General features: G+C 36.3%; 1 protein-coding gene across 3 annotated transcripts; it reads right to left on the reverse strand.

Moving 5' to 3' along the window:
- Nucleotides 1-251: 251 nt before the first annotated feature.
- Nucleotides 252-13,836, reverse strand: cfhl1 (complement factor H like 1). 3 transcript variants are annotated; one of them, NM_001037703.2, is made up of 14 exons: nt 13,738-13,836; nt 13,413-13,580; nt 13,216-13,321; nt 13,048-13,124; nt 12,761-12,943; nt 12,068-12,256; nt 11,821-11,988; nt 11,395-11,568; nt 11,132-11,308; nt 10,895-11,050; nt 10,328-10,507; nt 5,450-5,617; nt 1,013-1,189; nt 252-920 (listed from the first exon to the last, which is right to left on the reverse strand). In NM_001037703.2, the coding sequence occupies exons 1-14, from the start codon at nt 13,805-13,807 to the stop codon at nt 736-738; spliced, it is 2,178 nt and encodes a 725-aa protein (NP_001032792.2). In that variant the 5' UTR covers nt 13,808-13,836; the 3' UTR covers nt 252-735. The 3 variants fall into 3 exon arrangements, with proteins under 3 accessions (NP_001032792.2, XP_073792798.1, XP_073792799.1); XM_073936697.1 differs by lacking the exon at nt 5,450-5,617; XM_073936698.1 differs by lacking the exons at nt 12,068-12,256; nt 12,761-12,943; nt 13,048-13,124; ... (1 more) ...; nt 13,413-13,580; nt 13,738-13,836 and having other exon boundaries at nt 11,395-11,608; nt 11,720-11,853.
- Between the last annotated feature and the right edge of the window lie 892 nt (nt 13,837-14,728).

A 14,728-nucleotide genomic window follows, 5' to 3' on the forward strand; every position in this document is an offset into this window, starting at 1 on the left:
GCTTAGACCCTTCCTGCTTAAGCCCATTGGCCCCCACTGAAATTCACTATATAGTAATTCTAAAAAATCTTGTAATGTTTTCAATTTTTTTTTTATTTTATTTGTTCTCAACTAAATCAAGACATGAACATCCTGGATGAATTTTTAATTCTTTAGTGTAATCATCCTTTAATGATATCTATGTTGGATTGAGAAGGATGATTTGAAGGAATATCTTTGCCAGTGTTCTCAAAGTGACCCAACACAAGGGATAAATCACAGAAATAGTATTTATTAATAAAGGGAAATAAAGCACTCGGATAGTCAGCTTTCTTCTGGGTGCTGCATGACTGAACCAAACAGAAAATAACCCTCCAGGAAAAAACAGCAACAGAAAATATGCTGACCTCTGCGTGCAGAACTGATGTGAGCCAATGCACAAGAAGGCAATGACGAGTATGCTTTTGCCTTTGCACATGAAGCTTGAGACAATGAACAATTATCAAGCACAGAGTGAGAGAGCAGAGAAGATCAGATAGCCAACAATCAGAGAAGAGTTGAAACAGTTGAGAGTGATGAGAACAGCGCAACAAAAATGCAATTAATGCATCAGGGTCATCAAATCAAACCTCAAGAAAACAGGCTTATTAAATGAGCCTCAATATTATCAGGTTGGTAAATATGACTGTAGATTAGCCATAGGCACATCTGATGACCTCAGCTAATTCCTGTACATCTGATAATACACAAACACATCTACTCACATGATTCAATTTCCAACTTCCCATCAGAACATGTTGCTTTCTTGTAGTGTCCTGTCCTAACAATCAATCTATGCTGGCAATAATAGTCAACATAGTCACCATGCTTTATATAGCCTGTTTGTTGATCGGGTCTCATGTTGTGTGCTTCAAGAATATCTTGTGTAACTTGACAAGGCTCTGTGACAGAGACAAAATAAAACTGATCAAACATTAGGTTCACTTCATGATTTGAGTATTTCAAGAGAATCATCTGGAAAAGAACGACTCACTCAGACATTTCGGAGGGGTTTCCCATCTCCCGTTTTCACACCTGTAATATTGCTTTCTCTCACTCAGCACATAGTAAGCCTGGCATTCATAGTATACCTCAGTAGGCATTTTATCATCTGGATTCCTACTAAAATGACTTCCATTTTCAATATAAGGAGGAGGTGGGCAGATGTCACCTAAACAATTTACAACAGAAACATTTTAATCCATTTTGTGTTAATTAGAGCCCACTTTATTTTTGTGAATATTTAGTGTACATGTATTCTTTATGATATTAAAACATTTGAATATTGTGTTTTACACATAATTCACCCATTTGTCATACCCAGCTAACATTTCAGTTTGTTTCAGCATTTATTTCAGTTGCAAAAATAAAGATCTGAGCATAAACAGACCACTAAAAAGCCCTCATATCTGAACTGTGTGACCCTTCGTAAAACCTGCCCCACTTCTTACTGTCCAACAAGCTCTCTGTATTAGCCGTGGTGCTCCTCCGATCAACTTGTGCACTCCTCAGGGAAATAAGTAAATCATTTCTGGAAAAATTACGTTGCCTATTTTCAGACAGAAGCAGACATGAAGGTCTGCAATATGCATATGATGTAAATATTCAGGATGTGAGAGTAAGTCAAAATAAAAATAAAACAAAAAAGATTGATGCTATAGCCTTCAAGTATAGTCATGGGAAGTTTAATACAATTCAAATGTTACATATTGATTCTCTAACACATAATTCATAAATGTATGCAAACTGTGTCATCTCCAACAATATAAAACTATAATGCATCTATTAAATTCTATAAAGATTAGTTTGTTTCTCTGGGTCTCAAGGCTTTGCATTTAAATTAGCTCAGCTCACCTGTCATCTTCAAGTTTTCTGATAGTTCACTGGCTATTTTGCTACTACACAAGTTACATCTAAAGTAAATTTACAGTGTGCAAGCTTTGATAACAGAAAAAAATCTGTCTTGATCATTTTGCGTAGTTCCTTTAGCCACTTGATTTTTCATGTTAATCGCAGTGTTACTCTACTACGATGCCTGTCAGATAAAATGGCAACATGAAAAAGAATAGAAAGAAAGAAACATGAGCACAGAATATTGGCGTTATGACTAGCTGGATTTACCTGTTCAGGGGCAGGTAATCCAAATTCAATTCCGACTTCGATTTTGGTCTCCAATGATTATGAAAAATTAATTGAAATAAAACATTGAATATGCGTCATACAACAGAAGTCCACATTCATTCTTCCTCAAAGCTCAGTTTACCATGGAAGTCAGTGAAATCATGCTACAGTATGTGACTTTTGCAGCATGAGATGTGCTTCATTCATTGTTTTTAAATCATGAAAGGGAACTCATGCTATTCTATGCATGCAATCAATCTCTGAGATGGAGCAGAACATGTAGATGTAAAGTCATCTTTTAGCTTAATGCGCACATCTAAATACTCGGATGAAACTTGTCAAATTTAAGGCACTTGGTGATTATTTGCATAAACCCTCATTTGTTATGTAATAAATGAACAGAATGAAAATGCACTTGGAACCATGTCAAGTGACATTGAGCAATATTCCTGCTGTTGACCGTGCTTATCATTGTTAGGCCCAATCTTAATTTTACCCCTTAGCCCCTTAGCTCTTCTTATCCCCATTGTTTTGTGCATTCAAGTGAAGGGGTAGGGAAGGGGCGGACTGGCCATCTGCCAATTCTGGCAAATGCCAGAAGGGCCGGACCATTTTTTAAATGTGGGCCGGTATGCTATTTTTTTTAATAACGTTTTTTATATGTATTGTTTTTACATGCAGGCAGCTTTTATCTCTTGCAAGATGTGAATATTATGATGATGATGATGATGATAATAATAATAATAATGATAATAAATGTTAAGCATTGGCCCAATCGGCAATAGCCGACTGGTTTCGAGATGGGCCGACCCAATCAGAGGTTACGTGGACATAATCAAAATTTGGCGAGAATGTCAAACAAACAGTAAGTGCAACACAAGCTAATTGTCAGAGATGGACCGTAAAAAAAGGAAAGGCGGTGCCGAAAAGCCCAGAGAAAGCCAAAAATTGCTCTAAAATCGCTGCCAAATGCAAAAAATTAACTAAAATAGTTTCATAAGGACAATGCCGACAGCAAGAAGGTCAATGGTTCAACAATCGGATGGGTCAGTTGGTGTTTCTGTGTGGAGTTTGCATGTTCGCGTGGGTTTCCTCCTGGTTTCCCTTACACATTCATTTACAGTCCATACACATTTGCTATAGGTGAATTGGGTAGGCCTAATTGTCTGTGGTGCATGTATGTGAATGTGTGTGTATAGGGGTTTCCCAATGATGGGTTGCAGCTTGGAGGACATCCGCTGCGTAAAATATGGTACTGCTTACATTATTTCACCATCTATACAACAATATAAGTAGTGAATGTGCGTGTCCGTGGATGGGGCTGGGTCGGTGTGGTAATGTGGGCTGTTGTGGCTACAGTGCCAGGGCTCATTTTTAGTCCCAGTCCGCCCCTGGGGTAGGGGTTCCCAATTCTCTTTAGATTGGAAGTGTAGGGGGAATGTAACAGGCTATTTAGCCCTTCAAACTGAGATGTTTCAGAATCAGACTACAAACGAAGGGCTCTATTTTAAGTATCTACACTGTAAAATTTTCAGTCAACTTTATCAAATGAAGTGAGTGTAGTTAACTCAAAATTTAGTGAAAATTAATTCTACTAATTTAAAAAAGTTTTGAACTCAGTGTTGAAGGTTAATGAGTTAATTAAATACATCATTACTTCAACTTAAATGGAGTAAGTTTATTTAAATTAAGTTCACAGTTCTCATTAGGATTAGTTTTTGAACTCAAATAGATGTTGCAATTGGTCTTCTCAAATGGTTTGAGTTACCTTAACTTTTTGGGCTTTACAGTATAGGCACAGTCTAAAGCGCAGGGTGCAAAATCATTAAGGGCATGTTCTAAGTGTCCACTTTTGCTGTTTTAAGGACAGAAAAATACAGTTTGCGCTGTGATGCATAGTCTAACAGGACTTTGTTTATTCTCTTAATGAGTTATGTGTGTGTTTTGAGTATAACATGCATTAAACCAATCAGAGTCTCATCTCCCATTTCCTTTAAGAGTCAGCTGCATTACGCCATGGCGCATTGGCTATTTACATGGTGGACTTTGTAAATGGAAAAGCTGAACACTTCACTAGTGAGAAAACAGTTGAACAGACCATCTGCAGCACGAGGATAAAGAACGAGCCTCCTCCATTTGGCGTCCTTACTTTCTCTTTACTTTATTTTTATGCTTCACTTTACTCCTTTATTTCCTCGGATGAGGAAACAGAAATTTATATTTCTATAAATATTTCTAAATTCAGTTTTAATTTCGAGCAAACAAATAAATGAAACCCAAAACTCCAAAACCCCAAAACCCGACAGGTGGACAAATCTAAACTAGTTTTTATTAAAACTTATATAAATATTCAAATAATAAATAATACTGCTAATAATAATAATAATAATAATAATAATAACAATATAATAAAAATGCAAATTGTCATGAATAAACTGAAAAAAAGCCCCTCGACATAAAGAAAGCAGTAGTAAATAATAATTTTTATGACACTTTAACCCTTTATTTTTTCTTATATAAAGATACTGTGTATTGCTGTTTGTATTGCTCTCTGTGCTGGACTTTAGACCAGCTTTTACTTGGTCGATGGCGTAGTCTATTTTAGTTTCTCAGAATTGCAACGTGCCAACAATGCGCCTTGACACGCCTCCTTTATAGACCTGCACACCCACAGTCCACTAAGTGGTGCAAATAGATTTGCTATTTCAATAACGTGGTGCAAAATATGAAAATTAGGGTTGTGCTGATCTGAAAATAGCAACAAATTATGTTGTCGTTTCATATCATATATGACAGGGCCCGAAGGGGTTTGAGTTTTCTCTGAATTTAAAAGCTACAGCAGCAACATACTATACTATAAACAAGCATCTGAGATATGTGTTAATGTGTTACAGTCATGATCTTTAACCACCTTTCGAATCACCACAAGATTCCATGCCCTGTATATGTGTGTGTATTTCACACTTAAGAGTATCATTCCTTCACTCCTGTGCACCTTTTTCAGCACCATAGTAGATTTGTTGATTGTGCAAACAAAATATTGTCTAAATGTTCTTATTTTGATTATTTCCCATTAATTTCCTATGGCGATCATGTTTGACCCTGAAGACCACAAGTTTATTTTACACTTTTGGTGTTTTAGAGTGTTGCCCCTTCACTATTTTGTGCTGATTTTTGAATTATGACTTAATTAAAACATTTTGCTGCACAAATTATCAAATCTTGTGTAAAAATTGCCGGTACTCTTTTGACCTCTGGCTGTGTGAGTACATTCATAGAGTTTATATCCAAAACATTTTAAGTGACTTACTTGTGCAGACAAAGTCTCCAGTCCATTTTCCATTTTCACAGATCCACTCTCCTTCTGGAATTTTATCATATGGCTTCATGCATTGGTAGTTCAGAATTTCTTTATCCTGGTATGTGTCTTTATCAGTTGCCAGTACCATATAATTCTCATGTGGCCTAAGACACCTTGCTAATGGATGAAGTAAATACAAAATTATAAATGTATTATATATATATATATATATATATATATATATATATATATATATATATATATATATATATATATAGTATTATCTTTAATAATAATATGCACAACTTGTCCTAGGAAAAAAAATGTGTGGGGAGAAACTGAATGACATTAATTTTATTATTTAGCTAGATGAATTTCGATTCATTTATCATATTTAGAAATATTTTAGTGTCATCTTTGATATTTTCAATAGCAATACCTGTATCTAGTTTAGCATTTTCAATAATTAACCAGCCCAGGCTTATAGGAAATGTTCTTCAGTTTATATTTTTGTGAATTGTAAAATACGTTGCTTTTGGTATGTTTTGCTGCATGTTTCAGATGACAAATTCACTAGAAGGCACTGTCTACATTTTTGCATGTCTAAAATATATTACTTAGGATATGTTTTCAGATACAAGTGCGTCTATATGTCCAGAGACGGTGGGCTTGTTATACAGATCATGTAGACCAGTGAAACACTGACCTAAATCTTTCCTTAAACACAACCAATAGTGTTTCAAAAGTAAACATAAGAGAAAAGTGCCTTTTTGGCTTTAAGCAGATGAGATGACCTGTTTGTGGGAGAGAAACTTGCATCATTGTGGCATTGAATCAATTTAATTTTGATCTGATTTGATTAAAACAGTGAACACAGAATGAGTGGACACAATATTAAAAGTTTATTACAGCTAAAATAGGCCACATTTAAAGATATTTAGCATATTAGCACAGATGTAGTAAAATTAAATACTCCTTTTTCACTGGTCATCAAAAAATGATTTAGTTGTTATTGTCATAATCACAACATTTTCCCTCGCTTAAAAATATTTGTCTTTTGATTTTCATAAATGGCATTTATACTTTTTAAAGGGTTTATTAAAAATAACCTTTACATGTTGGTATTTCTTAAAGTCCAGAGCAGTAGAAAAAACGGAACTTTTCACTTTAATTGAGAACATCTCGGTTACGAATGTAACCAATGTTACCCGAAGAGGGAATGGAGATGTGTATCTTGAGAAAGATATATGGGAGATTGCTAGACGATCAATCCTTCTGTATAGTAAGAGAACGAGCCAATGAAATGTCAAATGAGTTGGCAGAGCTCATCTCCACAGGTGTCAGCGATTAGTCATTAACAGACTATATCAACTGGCTCCTGTGAAGCAACCATTTAGATTGCTGTAGAGCCGATCACTCAGCTATCAGCTGGAGACTGCTGTGGCATCAGAGGCACACGTCTCCGTTCCCTATTCAGATCATGTGGGTTATGTTTGTAACTGAGACATTCGTCTTCATAGGAAGTCCGACTTAAGAAAGACACATGGGACTGTGTATGGAAAACGCCACAATAGCTACGCAAGTCTTGCCCCTGATGAAGTTTGCCAAGTGTAGCGTAAGCGCACAAGCATTACCAAAGATGCAACCTTTCAATGTCCCCTAGCTCCTTTATTTACCATTACATGGGAATAATTTAGAAGAATTTAGATCGGGGTCATAAATGTGCTTTTACCTAGCTAATATAATCTAGGTATTTTAGAATTATACCAGTACTTTGGGAAACCGTGGTAGACCCTGAAGGGTGAGGATGCTGCCGAGGCCACCTGCTACCCATAAGGGAAGGCTAGATGGCAGAAAGAACATATGGACTAGCCCTATGAAGGTGGAGTGTTACATATAATAAACTGGCTAGCAGGTAGGAAATACATGGGGAACACTCCATGGCTGAAGTAAGCATATGGAATCGCTAACGCGATCACCCAGTGCGACGCCGTGTGCTATGCTCATCTGGGGACCCACTTGCGAAGCCATCGCTGAAGTGGTCTCATGAACAATTTGAGTGGCATGATAGCGGCTACAAATGCCCCAGGACCACTAAGTCCAAGTGTAACTGCTGAATTGATCGGACAGGGCAGCACTAGCCTGGTGCGCTCTTAATAGAATGTGCTCTCTGCCCAGGGGAGAGCTTGCTCTTTCTCGGCTGACCCGAAACATCAACAATCAGAGGTCCCAGAGCACCAGGTCCCTGTGCATAATTGACTAGTTCAAGACTAAAAAAATGAGCCAGTCAATAAATAATCAAAAAATAAAGATGCTCATGCAGAGGCACAGAGCATCCTCCACGCATCCTCCCTAAGAAAGAACTACCCTAGTGCAGCACAGCCAGGTGGTTACTTGGTGGACGGCTGAATCAGCATGGCCTGCAGCGGTGAGGGCTGTTGCCGTGAGACACAGATAACCCATCCACCTTGGAGGGTGTCAACTTACCCCTCCAGGTGGCGGTCCCACCACCTGAGGAATAGCGGAAAAAGTGCAAAGGAAAAGGCAGAAGCACACAGGAGAATAATGTCCTACATGCCTGCATGCTTGCTGTGCCCCCCTGGGAAGAAGGGGATGGAGACTGAGAAGATTAATCTTATATCAGTCGCACATCTCATCTGGTCAGACCGGCGGAGAGACTGGGGGACAAGCCATCTCCAACCACACCACCGAAGCAAGGCCCCTGGAAGCGCAGCCATCATGTATGACTCGAAAACCATGACGATGCATTGCATTGTGTACCTGATCTGTCATCTGAGCATGACAGCTCATCCTCCGAAGGCGCGATGGGCGTCTGATCTCTAGTGTAATCAAGCGGAGGCTCGGGCATCCCGGGTGATGAACCGACACAACCACTCGCAGCTTGGATAGGGCGTGACGTGGATGAGTGGGGGGTCCGCGGGCCCAGAGGCAACCCAGAGGATAAACCCCCACTGTGATCCTCAGATCTGCCCACGTGCTAAAAGCTTTCACAGGGAGCAACAGGGGTGGCTAGAAAGCCACGATCTCAGCTGCGCAACAGCCATGTCCACACAGTGAGAGCATGAGCTGTCCGCGAGCATTGCACTGACATGCTGAACGCCAATCAATCTCCCATACTGTATGTTTTGCTCAAGACACACATTGGAGTTCCCATGAAGAAGAACAGGTTTCGACATGCATATGTTATGCTGGATGCAATTAATTATTATGTACTTTAGTATAACTCAATTGATTTGTGGCATTCTATATACTGGGATACAAGTCTGCTAAATTGGAATAACTAAGTGTGCTTTTACATCTGTAGTTCGTTTAATTTGGTCCGGCAAATGCAAGGCCAATAAATGATGCATTGTTGCATTTTCTGCCGTCTTTGGGTCGTTTTCCCACCACACTGATTGCTTTAGTTCCGAACCAGTTGAAAAGAACCAAAATGCAGTCATCTGACAAAATCCACATCTCTCATTGGCCAGATGTTGTTGAACATAGTTCCTAAACTGCTTGTTGATTGGTCAGAATTCTCGTGCGGGAAAATGACAATTAACAGTAAACAAAGCAACAGACACAAAATGTCGCTTTTTTTTAAAAGTGTATCGAGACCACCTCGTCAAACAGGTCTCGGTAAGCTTTTTTGGTTCGCTTTTGGTGCGCACTCGAGTACGATTGCTGCATTCACCGAACTAAATAAGGCAGGTGTGAAATCACCCTAATTTTGTTCTCAATTCACTCAATAGTTGTTTGAAAGTAGTGCTGGGGTTGTAGCATCATACTAAAGCACATATACAAAAGACTTGAGACTGTAACTTGTGCCTTAAGGTAATTCAACAAAGTAATAAGTTCAAAGGCTGTGAATATATAATTTTTATTTTTTGCATAATGTATTTTTAATACATATGCAAAGATTTCAAAGAAACATCTTTCACATAGTCGTTGTGGAGTATTGTTTGTAGAATTTAGATTTGAATCCATTTTGGAATAAAGCTATAACATTAGAAAAATTGCCACATTATTCTACAATTTTATGCAATTTTTTTAATAACTTTTATGTTGCGGATATAATCAAAATGCATCAAAGAAAAGATTATTGGATGCAATTTCTATAATTTTCGATTTTTATTATAAAATTAATAATAAATAATAATAATTTTTTTTGGAACACTTTACAATAAGGTTCATTAGTTAATGCATTTACTAACATGAACTAATCATGAACAACACATGTACAGCATTTATTAATCATAATTGAACATTTACTAATGCATTATTAACATCCAAGTTCATGCTTGTTAACATTATTGAATGCACCATGAGTTAACATGAACTAACAATGAACTACTGTATTTTAAACAAATAAAGTAGTAGATGTATTGTTCATTGTTTGTTCATGTTAGTAAATGCATTAATTAACATTAACTAATGAACCTTATTGCAAAGTGTAACCAATTTTTTTTTAAGATTAGTAAAATAATCAATAAATTATTCAATAAATACATCTATATAAAAAGAGTCTGTGGCAGCCCTAAAGTTAACTTTTTTAATGGATGTGAATAAGGAGAGGAAATGAAGGCTTCAATATGCAGAGTTGAGTACAGCATGTTGACTTTTGTTCAGAAACAACCAATTACTTTTTAGACTGTCAGCCTGTTCACTAGTGAGACATACTTAGAATTTACATTGAAATAAATGAAGAGAGTTATGTACGAGCAAATGAACTTTGACTGTTATAATTCTGATGGTAATTCTGGGATTCAGAATCGTATTTAATAATAAACATTTAAAGATAAGCTGTGACTTTGGTTATCTGGGTTTTTCTGATATGTTTGCTTTGTCTAGAAAAAGTTCTGAATGAACCATTAACCAGAATCTCACCTTCACATGTTGGTGTTTCTTCCCATTTTCCATTGCTGCAGAAAACTGTACTTTTCCCAATCATTACAAACGGGTTTCGGCATGTGTATGTAACACTTGATCCATGTATATAAAATGCTTTAGGTTTAGATGTAATGCCTGAATTACCCACATATGGAGGAATGCCACATTTTACACCCTCTGAAAATAAAAATATATATAATGTAAAATATGAACTCACAATTGACAACTTAGGTTAATATTACTTAAAATTAATAAGTACTAAATTTAAAACACTAATAAAACATTAAAAAGAACAGATTGTACAAATGTAAAATGTATGCCATGCGAAATGTTAATAATGTAATAACTATTTGCTAAATATGCGTAACAATCTTTCAAGAAAACATTTTAAGAGAGACAATTGGAGATAGAAATGTATTCATATGTTTTGTATGTAAATAAATGTATAAAATTTTACAAACTTCAAAAAGACTTGTACAGAAGCTTGTACAGAAATTCTGTTGTTCTGCTCACTGTATACTGGTTTCATTCCTCAAGCATGTAATAACAGTTTAAGAAGCTCACCGTTACAGGTTGGTGTTTCCCATGTACCACTAATGCATTTTATAGAAGGTGTACTTGATATGAATCCTGGATCACAATCAACTTCAGCGGTTTCTTGATCTTTAAGTTTTAGTTTTCCATTCTGAACACTGGGCAAAGCACCACATTCTTCTTCCGCTGTAAAGGCAGGTAACAGAAAACACGTTTGAGTACATTGAGTACTGTTTCACACCTGAGACTGAGAATAATTAAACTCACGGATGCACAGAGGAACATCAGACCAAGAGCCTTTAACACACGTCACTGAACTCCACCATTCTCCAGTGAATGGTTTGTAACCCTTGTTGCAGGAGTAAAGGATTTCTTTTTTGTTCAAGGATTGACTATATATAAACCCATTTTTTACAGATAGATCATGGCAATCTTCTCGCTTTGCTGCAAGGAAACAGTTTCAAGACTGTTTAAAAAATGAAACTGTTATATTGACTTTCAGTGGAATTAACAGCAGTAATCTTACAAACCAGTGCATTGCTGTAAACCTGTCCATTGAGCCTGGGGATTACAAGTTATTTCAACAGTTTCTTCAGGTTCAAATCCCGGATTACATTTATATCGTAGTGTTGATGCAGTACTGTAATTTTGTCTTGGAACTCCTTCAATTTTTGCATTTGGAATATCAGGTCTTGCACACATTCCTGTGAAACAAATATCCATCATACTAATTTGAATTAATCTCTGCAATAATATAAATATAACAATTTAATTGAATATACAAAAAACACTGCAAAATCACTGCATTCAATGGAACAAGTGACAAAAAAAGTCTCTTAAAACACCACAACATACCAGTGCGTTGCCATATGCCTGTCCATTGACCCTGGGATATACAGGTGATTTAACTATTTGTATCATTTGCACATATTGTGAGGTTTAACAGCAGGACATACCAGCACACAGAGGTTTTGGTGTCAATCCATCTCTTGTGCATGTGGCCACTTCTGCCTTTTTATAATAACCAGAATCACACTCGTAATTTTTTGATTCGTCCAGTTTCCAAGTCCTCCAAAAGTAGGTGGACACATGTTGGTCACGTGATGGAGGTTCACATGTAATCACTGAAATAAGATTTGAGATCTTTAAATAACATGCAGTAAATAACCAAATCTAGAAGTGTTTTTTTTTCTATAATCTTACCTTCACAAACAGGATTATAGTCCCACTGCCCATCATCTTGACATGTAAATCTTCTGCTGGTTTCTTTTGATTTAAGCCAGGTTTTTTCAGTGCAGGTGATTGTCACTCTTTCTCCAGCTCTGAAAATAGTTTTTCCTTCTGGGACGACCCTTTTCACGTCAACGTTTGATGTTAGCTCACAAGTTACAGCTGTAAAAGGATTACGTAGTTATACAGCAGTGATAACAAACAAACAAAAAACTGTTTAATAAATACAATTAGCCTCAAAATAAGAATTTCAAACACATTTTGAATGTTTTAAGAACTACTGCGTTTGTTCAATTGCTATCTTAAACAGCCAGAAATGTTACAAAAATAAAATAATATCATTACATTTTGTCAACTTATTTAAATATTGGTATGCTGACTGCATTAATGAAGTTCTGCTGTAAATGTAAAACTAAAAAAAAAAAAAAAAAAAAAAAAACTAAAAAGGTCAAACCAAAAGCAAACAAATAAAAAGTTTTTTAATAACTAAACCAAATGAGTTAACTTCTCCATTCGGTATGCAGGTGCTGTGCAGGTTATATCTGGGTTCAAATACACAAACAACATAATTTTTATTTATTTTATTTATTTAAAATAAGTTGTTAAGGTGTTAAAGCACAAAAACTTGTGATCACAGAAGAAAAAAAAAATCTAAAGTGAATGAACCTATGCAGTTTGGAACCGGGGCACTCCAGTCGCCCGTCTCTGTGCAGCGAATGTCTCTGCTTCCATCTATCTTTTTCTCAGAAGATGCACACTCAAAATGAATAACTTCACCATAATTCCCTTCCTTTGTGTTGCCCGATGCAATTACATCTCTGTTTGTGAGAATGGCTGGACATTTCACAGCTAGACAAGAAAATAAAGTAGAAATCAATCGCTCAACAAAACAAATCTGTAAATTTTCAAAAGCAAAAAGTAAAGATCAAAAGCAAACAGTGAAGAAAACGTACCCTCACACTCAGGGACGGAATTGTCCCATCCTTTAGATGTGCAGGTACGCTTATTGCTTCTGCTTGTCATTTCATACCTGTCAACATGTTTTAAACTCTTTAGAAGTTCAATGAAAGTTAAAACGTAAATGATGGTGTGTCATACAATAGAAATAAAAACATGTTTACCCTTTCTTGCAAGTATACACCACCGTTGTTCCAAAAACAAACTCTGTCCCATCTAAAAGTTTAAAATCAGCGTTTGCTGCATCCCCTGGATGACTGCACTTTTTCTCTATTAAAATCAAACACGTTTTACTCAGCATAATGCCATTTGTTTAATAATCCCCCAAAAATTATTTGATCACATTGATTTTCTTTCTTACTTTTACATGTTCGTCCAACCCTTTCACTCCATTTTCCGTTTTCACACTTTAAAATGTATATGCCAGTAAAACCTATCTGGCAGAACACTTTCGCAGTTTTTCCATCAGCATATGAAGCATCTGAAACTGGTACTATATTTTCATATATAATGTCGCTTCGAAGACAATCTGAGGCACACAAATAAACACTACACTTTACACAGAGATTTAACTAACTTATGGATGTGCACACAAAATGTTTTGGAAAGTGCATACAATAGAACATTTATATTCAAATCAATTAAGTTCTTTGAATACAATTAAATGAACCAAAAGTTATACTTGCCTCTACACTGGCCAAAATTCAAGCACAATAACCAGACAACGAAGCCCAGAAGTTTTACAGGAACTCTCATTTTGAGCTCAATTCACAAGTAGCTTTTTTCTGTTGTTCTGTTTCTAAACCTCTTGCTGTTCTGGAGATCACCAAGTTAATAATTTACCAAAGTCAAAAGAAGTTCATTTTTACACAGCTCTCTGTGGTCAATGTTAAAAAAAAATTGTTTTAGCAATTAATATCACATTACTGTAGAAAGATCATAGAAAACTGAGATCTCTTGAATCAGACACAAAAACCTAGAACACTGTCTAACCCTTGATGGATTCTTAGTTCAGTCACAAATGTGGGGGTGATTTTTGATTGCAGTCATTTGAAGATTAGATTTTAAGCATATGTAAAACTGCATTTTTATCTTAAAATGTTGCCAAACTTCGACATAAGTTATAAATGACTGAAGCAGAAAAGCTTATTCATGCTTACATGACCTCTCAGCTAGATTATTGTAATGCGTTACTAGGTGGTTGCCCTGTTGGCCTAATTAACAAATTTCAGCTAGTTCAAAATGCAGCTGCTAGAGTGCTTTCTAGAACAAAGAATTATGATCATATTAATCCAGTTCTTTAATCATTTCATTGGCTCCCTTATAAATATTGTATACATTTTTTTATTGACTACCTACAATGCCCTGAACTGCTTATCTCCTGGTGTTGTACAGCCCATCATGTCCACAACGCTCAATTAATTCTGGACAAATGATTATTCCCAGAATATCAAAATCCACTGTAGGCGGTAGATCTTTCTCATATTTGGCACCTAAACTCGGAAACAGCCTTTCTAGCAAAGTTCAGCAAGCAGATACACACTGTCAGTTTAAATCTAGATTAAAGACACATCTCTTAGCATTAGCATTCACATAAAACACAACTGTTTTTTGGAAATTCAAATTCTCTAAAGGATTGTTAGTCTGCATTATTTAGGGCAGGAGTCACCAATCTCG

Source organism: Danio rerio, chromosome 22, assembly GCF_049306965.1.
Source record: "Danio rerio strain Tuebingen ecotype United States chromosome 22, GRCz12tu, whole genome shotgun sequence".
Lineage (NCBI taxonomy): Eukaryota > Metazoa > Chordata > Actinopteri > Cypriniformes > Danionidae > Danio > Danio rerio.

Coding starts and splice junctions, on each gene's coding strand:
- cfhl1 (NM_001037703.2), bottom strand. CDS start 13,807: ATGAGAGTTCCTGTAAAACTTCTGGGCTTCGTTGTCTGGTTATTGTGC. Junction 11,051..11,131: donor TGATGTTCCTCTGTGCATCC/GTGAGTTTAATT, acceptor CTGCCTTTACAG/CGGAAGAAGAATGTGGTGCT. Junction 1,190..5,449: donor TGGAGACTTTGTCTGCACAA/GTAAGTCACTTA, acceptor TAAATTGTTTAG/GTGACATCTGCCCACCTCCT.